Below are 7,500 nucleotides of genomic sequence, written 5' to 3' on the forward strand. Positions count from 1 at the left end.
GATGCGCCTGAATCCTCGTTACCTAGGATGAGGGAAATCGTTTGCCAGCGATGCAAATTAGCTCTGTATTGATTCCTTTCTTTGATGAAGAAAACGCTGTTGTTTTTGTGGGTTTGTTTACTTGGCTAAATGTGTCGTTTCGTGGTTGATCGTTTCTGGGTAGGGAAGAACACTAATGAAAAATGGAAAGCCTGTTAATAAATCACAAAATAAGTTTAACGTAAACATATTAAGAAATATGAAAACAATATAAATATATACATATATATACATATATATACATATATATATATATATATATATATATATATATATATATATATACATATATATATGTGTGTGTGTGTGTATTTATTATATATATATATATATATATATATATATATATATATATATATATATATATATATATATATATATATATATACATATATTATTTCCCCTGCTTCTTCATGCATGAGCTTAAGGAAATATTCATAACTTGGAAAAATTTTAAAAGCAAATTGTCTGTCTTTTCTTTCTTACTTTTCGAACTCTGGATAAGGCTTCGCCCACCAAGACTTCTGGGCGCTATTGATTCGTTCGATCAGTTTATGATCGTTCTGGAAGTTCTCTTTCCCGGATGGTCGAGGCACTGGTCGTGGCAGGGACGTTTTTCTTGGGGGTACCTGGGCAGTGAAACGAATAATTTTACTGCTCTCTCTCTCTCTCTCTCTCTCTCTCTCTCTCTCTCTCTCTCTCTCTCTCTCTCTCTCTCTCTCTCTCTCTCTCATTTCAGAAAATTAGAAAGTGGAAGAAAATCTTCCAAAAGAAAAAATATTTGGAAAATAATGGAAATAAAAAGTAAGATACAAAATGCAGAGCAAAATATTATACAATCAAAAGGAAATGAAAAAAGAGACTTAGAAGAAATGACAATTCAATATATATATATATATATATATATATATATATATATATATATATATATATATATATAAAAGTACTTTACTTCTATGCAAAAAAGATGAATAAAGGGAGATTAGAAATAGGCCCTCTAAGAATTGAAGGACGGTTATCGAATAAAAAAAAAAGGAAATATGCAACATATTAGTAGAAAAATATAAGAGTGAGTTCACGCCAAGAATTGCGAATGAGAATAATGAAACAGAAATGAGAGAAGAAAATGTTGAATATCTAACGGATATAGATATTAATGAAGCAGATATTGTGCAGGCTATAAGCGAAATTAAAAATGGACCCAGGCCAGATAGAGTTCCAGCGATTTTGTTAAAAAAAATACTGCACACACTATCGCGAAGCTGCTTGCAATACTGTTAAGACAAAGTGTAGATATGAGCGAGATATATGTTAAACATAAATTAGCTTATATAACCCCTATTTTCAAAAGTGGATCAAGACTAGAGGCAAGCAATTATAGACCTGTTAGTCTAACATCACCTATTATGAAAGTGTATGAGAGGGTAATAAAAAAGAAAATAATGAACCATTTGGTTAAAAATAATTTGTTTAATATAGGTCAACACGGTTTTGTGGCCGGAAAAAGTACACAAACCTAACTGATAGCACACTATGAAAATATATACAAAAATATGATAAATGAAAAAGACACAGATGTGATCTATCTAGATTTTGCAAACGCCTTTGACAATGTAGACCATAATATATTAGAGAAAAAAATGAGAAAGCACAATATTGTGGGAAAGATAGGAAAATGGGTAAAAGAATTCCTACAAGACAGAAAACAGATAGTGGTTGCAAATGACGAGAAATCAGATGAAGCTCAGGTAATATCTGGCGTGCCACGAGGTACAGTATTAGCTGCACTGTTATTTGTTATTATGATCTCAGACATAGACTGTGATACTGGAAATTCTGTAGTGAAAAGTTTCGCCGATTACACAAGAATATGTAGAGAAATTACTTGTGATGAAGATAGGAACTCACTACAAAGAGATCTAAACAAAATATATGCATGGGTGGAGATAAATAGGATGGTATTTAATCCCGATAAATTCGAATCAATAAATTATGGAAACAGAGAAGGAATGGTATATGCATACAAGGGACCTAATAACGAGACAATCACAAACAAGGAAGCAATTAAAGACCTTGGTGTAATGTTAAATAGGAATATGTCATGCAACGACCAAATAGCAACACTGTTGGCTAAATGTAAAGCAAAAATGGGAATGTTATTCAGACACTTTTAAACAAGAAAAACTGAACACATGATTATGCTTTACAAAACTTATGTACGTAGTACACTCGAGTATTGCAATGTGATATAGTACCCACACTACCAAAAGGATATTGCACAAATAGAGTGTACAAAGGTCCTATACTGCTAGAATAGAAGAAGTTAAGGACCTTGACTACTGGGAAAGACTGCAATTTTTAAAACTATACAGTCTAGAAAGGAGAAGAGAAAGCTACATGATAATACAAGCATGGATGCAAATAGAAGGAATTACTAAAAACATCATGGAGCTAAAAATATCAGAAAGAGCAACCCGAGGTAGATTAATAGGGCCAAAAAATATACCAGGAAAACTAAGGAAGGCGCACAGGACATTAATCCACTATGCACCAGCATCGATAATGCAGCGACTATTTAATGCTCTGCCAGCTCATCTAAGAAACATGTCAGGAGTGAGAGTAGATGTGTTTAAGAATAAGCTCGATAAATACCTAAGATGCAACACAGACCATCCGAGACTGGAAGATGCAAAATACACCGGAAGATGCATAAGCAACTCTCTGGTGGATATACGAGGTGCCTCACACTGAGGGACCTGGGGGAACCCAAACATAGAATAAGGCAAATAAGGCTCTCTCTCTCTCTCTCTCTCTCTCTCTCTCTCTCTCTCTCTCTCTCTCTCTCTCCCTCTGGCGGCGTTTAACGGATAGGGTAAGCCTCCATCCCTTAGGAGATTGAATAATTTTACAGATATCTTTGGCTTATTTTTCACCATTTTCTCTGTCTCTTAATCAAACAAATGCAGTCGTTTTAGTCCACTGTAGGACAAAGGCCTCACATATGTCTTTATTTTTGTCTGGGGTTTGGCTAATTTCATTTCCACGCTGGTGAGGCAGCTAAGCCAAGCATTATCAGGCAAGCCAATTAAGCCAAACATTTAATCCAGGCAGCATCAAACGAGGCAATTAATCCAAGCATCATCAGGCTAGGCAGTTTAGTCAAGCATCGTCTGGCCAGGCAGTTTAACCAAGCATTATCAGGCCAAGCAATGGAGTCAAGCATTTTATCCAAGCAGCATCAAGTAGGCCAATAAACAAAGTGTCATCAGGCCAAGCAGTTTAGCCAAGCATATGTCAGGTAATTAAGCCAAGCAGCAACAGGCCAGGCAGTTTAGCCAAGCATTATCAGGCCAGGCAGTTTAGCCAAGCATTGAATCTATGCAGCATCAAACTAGGCAATTAAATCAAGCATCATTAGGCCTGGCAGTTTAGCCAAGCATTATCAGGCCAGGGATTAAGCCAAGCATTTAATCCAAGCAGCATCAAGACAGGCATTTAAACCAAGCATAATCAGGTCAGGCAGTTTAGCCAAGCATTGTCAGGCTAGACAACTAAGCCAAGCATTTATTCCAAGCAGCATCAAGCTAGGCAATTAAACCAAGTATTATCAGGTCTGGCAGTTTCGTCAAGCATTATCGGGCCAGGCAATTAAGCCAAGCATCATCAGGGCAGGCAGTTTAGCCAAGCATTATCAGTCAAGGCAATTAGACCAAACATTTAATCCAAGCAGCATCAAACTAGGCAATTCAGCCAAGCATCATCAGGCCAGGCAATTTAGCCAAGCATTATCAGGCCAGGCAATTAAGCCAAGCATTTAATCCAAGCAACATCAAGCTAGGCAATTAAACCAAGGGTTATCAGGTCACGCAGTTTAGCCAAGCATTTTCAGTCAAGGCAATTAAACAAAACATTTAATCCAAGCAGCATCAAACTAGGCAATTAAGCCAAGCATCATCAAGCCAGGCAGTTTAGCCAAGCATTATAAGGCCAGGAAATTAAGCCAAGCATTATAAGGCCAGGCAATTAAGCCAAGCATTATCAGGCCAGGCAATTAAGCCAAGCATCACCAGGCCAGGCAATTTAGTCAAGCATTATCAGGCAAGGCAATTAAACAAAATATTTAATCCAAGCAGCATCAAACTAGGCAATTAAGCCAAGCATCATCAGGCCAGGTAGTTTAACCAATCATTATAAGGCCAGACAATTAAGCCAAGCATTATCAGGCCAGTCAATTAAGCCAAGCATTTAATCCAAGTAGCATCAAGCTAGACAATTAAGCCAAGCATTATCAGGCCAGGCAATGTAGCCAAGCATTTAATCCAAGCAGCATCAAGCTAGGCAATTAAACCAAGCATCATCAGGCCAGGCAATTAAGCCATGCATAATTGGGCCAGGCAATGTAGCCAAGCATTTAATCCAAACAGCATCTTCTTCTTCTTCTTCTTTGTCTACATCTTTTCCCACTTCTATGTGGGGTCGATGTTTCTGGTCAGCTTTCTCCATCTACCTCTGTCCCACATCTCATCACCAGTTAATCCCTTTGATCGAAGGTCATCCTTGATACAGTCCACCCACCATCGCTTTGGTCTCCCTCTCCTTCTCGTTCCCTGTACCTCCATTTCCATCTCTCTCCTCCCAATATACCGTTCATCTCTTCTCATGGCATGACCGTACCACCTCAGTCTACTTTCTTTAATCCAAGCAGCATCAACCCAGGCAATTAAACCAATCATCATCAGGCCAGGCAATTAAGCCGAGCATTACCAAGCCAGGCAATGAAGTCAAGTATTATCAGGCCATGCAATGAATCCAAGCATTTAATGCAAGCAGCATCAAGTCAGGCAATCAAACAAAGCATCTACGGGCCAACCAAGTAAGCCAAGCATTACCAGGCCAGGCAATTAAGCCAAGAATTTAAGTCAAGTAGCAACATACCAGGCAATTACTTCAAGTATTACCAGGCCAGGCAATTAAGCCAAGCATTTTAGCCAGGCAGCATCAAGTCAGGAAATTACGCCAAGCATTATCAGGACAGGCAATTAAGCTAAGCATTTAATCCAAACAGCTTCAAGCTAGGCAATTAAACCAAGCATCATTAGGCTAGGCAATTAAGCCAAGCATTATCAGACCAGGCAATTAAGCTAAGCATCATCAGACCAGGCAATTAAGCCAAGCATCATCAGTTAATTTCCTGGCCTGATAATACTTGGCTTAATGGTCTAGTGTGGTTTGATAATGCGTGGCTTAATTGCCTGGCCTGTTGATGCTTAGCTTAATTGCCTAGCCTAATAATGTTTGGTTTAATTGCCTGGCCGGATGATAACTGGCTACTTGGCTTAAGGAGGTTCAGGATTCTTAAGAAAATAAATAACGGGTTACTGGTGAGTGGGGTCCTGGGAACCGTGCTTGGAAGTTGGCAGAACCCACCTCATGAGCCCTTTGGTAAGGGTGAAACCCTTATATGGAATGTTTTAATAGAAATATTTCATAAATATGGGTGGCCCTGGCTATCACAGCTGTGCTGATCATGGCGATACACAAACCCTTTCATCAAGTTAAGTTATCATCCCTTAGAAAGGGCTTTCTCTCTTAGACTTAGTTATATCCATGGCCTCTTTCCATTGCCTCTCTCTTTATTTTGGTCATGACAAAGGAAGGGTTTTTGTCCCAATTAATAGTGATATATTTTCTATTGGATTTAATCAGATCAAAATTCCAACACAAGTATGTACACGGTTGTACATAGACATGCAATGACACTTACATAAAGCTTGCATACAGATAAATCCACTTTCACAATTCCTCAATATCACGACTCAAATAAAGTGCATTATTAATCATTAATGCAGACAGGAATAATATGGCAAGCCGGATATTCCCCAGCTATTATTAGCCACTTATTTAATTTCTGACTCCATTGAACGTCAGATCAGAATAAGTGGAAATTTATTCAAATCTCTGTTGGATCATCACGTGTGCTTAAATATTTTATAATTGTATGTCTATATGCCAAATTATCCTTGTTAAAAGTCAGTAGAATATTAAAAAAATTACATTCAACATAATCCAAAGTATGACGATACTGATTTTATGAAACCTATTCAACATCTGTTCAATAGGATAACTATAGTCAATCCTTTTTAGTGAGGCAGATTTGCACCGACTCGCAGAGGTGCTCTTTTAGCTCGGAAAAGGTTCATGATCGCTGATTGGTTGCACAAGATAATTCTAACCAATCAGATAGCAGGAAACTTTTCCGAGCTAAAAGGGCACCGCTGCGAGTCTGCAAATACGCCTCATTAAAAAAAATGACGATAGTAATTTCTATGACTAAATGAACAACCAAGAAGATCCACAACAAACCGGAGTGTCTTTCCTTCCAAAGAAGCAGGACCAGTTCCTGACGGTCTTATCTCTGGCCCAGCCGGGGAGGGTGCGGTCGCAGTGAGAGACAGTCTCCGGAGGTTCTCCGTCGTAGAAGAAATAGGCGTAATACGACCTGCCGTTGATGTTTACCTGTTGGTGAAAAAAATTAAATCAATGGAAATGTTGTAAGATGACAGTACCGAAAGGCCATGCATTAGTATTTTTTTAACGGTTTTGAACTTTATTTATGAAAGTATAGGCACAAGGAAGCAATTGTAATGTGGTATTTCTTTACTCTTTGTGTGCCACAATGATATTTCGTCAAGTTATAGATGCAGTTATTATTATTATTATTATTATTATTATTATTATTATTATTATTATTATTATTATAGTTTTTGTTGCTGCTATTCAGTGGCTACTTTTCACGATAAAAGGGTCAGAAGAGGCTATTTAGCTATGGCAAGCAGCTCTTCTAGGAGAAGGATACTCCAGAATCAAACCATTGTTCTCTAGTCTTGGGTAGTGCCTTAGTCTCTGTACATTGGTCTTCCACTGTCTTGGCTAGTTTTTTCTTGCTTGAGGGTACACTCGGGCACACTATTCTATATATTTCCTTGTTTCCTTTCCTCATTGGACTATAATCCCTCTTGGAGCTCTTTGGAATACAACTTCCTATTTTACTAACTATAGTTTTAGTTAATAATAATAATAATAATGTTGTTTAGGCCAAGTAAAAACACACCTCAAAGCCTTCGGAAACCATCATCGTCCAAGTTCCCACATTTCCGAACGCATCGATCACCGTGTTGGGGTAATCGAGCGTGAACGTCTGGTTATGAACCGGTTCTTGAAAGTCACCACAGTCTAGGGTGTGGTTCCCAGTACGCTCCCCCTCGAAGAAGGTCCATGTGCCCCTGATTTCTTCGTACAGGCAGAAGACTGGGACGTCGGCCGAGGCCAAGGAGAGGCCACTCAGGAAGAGGAGAGTTACCTGCAAATTATGAGGTTTTGAAAAGACCTAATACGGTGTTATTCCGAGACATAGACTGAGGCCTAGGGGCCCACCAAAAGCAGGGACCTAAGCAACTTTGT

General features: G+C 38.5%; 1 protein-coding gene across 1 annotated transcript in view; it reads right to left on the reverse strand.

Annotated features, from left to right (window-relative positions):
- Positions 1–7,500, reverse strand: part of LOC137653443 (dipeptidyl peptidase 1-like) — a 23,451-nt gene that overhangs the window by 2,521 nt on the left and 13,430 nt on the right. Inside the window, exons 2-4 of the mRNA XM_068386839.1 lie at positions 7,151–7,399; positions 6,403–6,555; positions 526–668 (exon numbers count right to left, since the gene is read on the reverse strand). Coding sequence (XP_068242940.1) covers positions 526–668; positions 6,403–6,555; positions 7,151–7,399 — 545 coding nt within the window. The remainder of the gene's footprint in view (positions 1–525; positions 669–6,402; positions 6,556–7,150; positions 7,400–7,500) is intronic.

This window comes from Palaemon carinicauda, chromosome 14 (genome assembly GCF_036898095.1).
Source record: "Palaemon carinicauda isolate YSFRI2023 chromosome 14, ASM3689809v2, whole genome shotgun sequence".
NCBI lineage: Eukaryota > Metazoa > Arthropoda > Malacostraca > Decapoda > Palaemonidae > Palaemon > Palaemon carinicauda.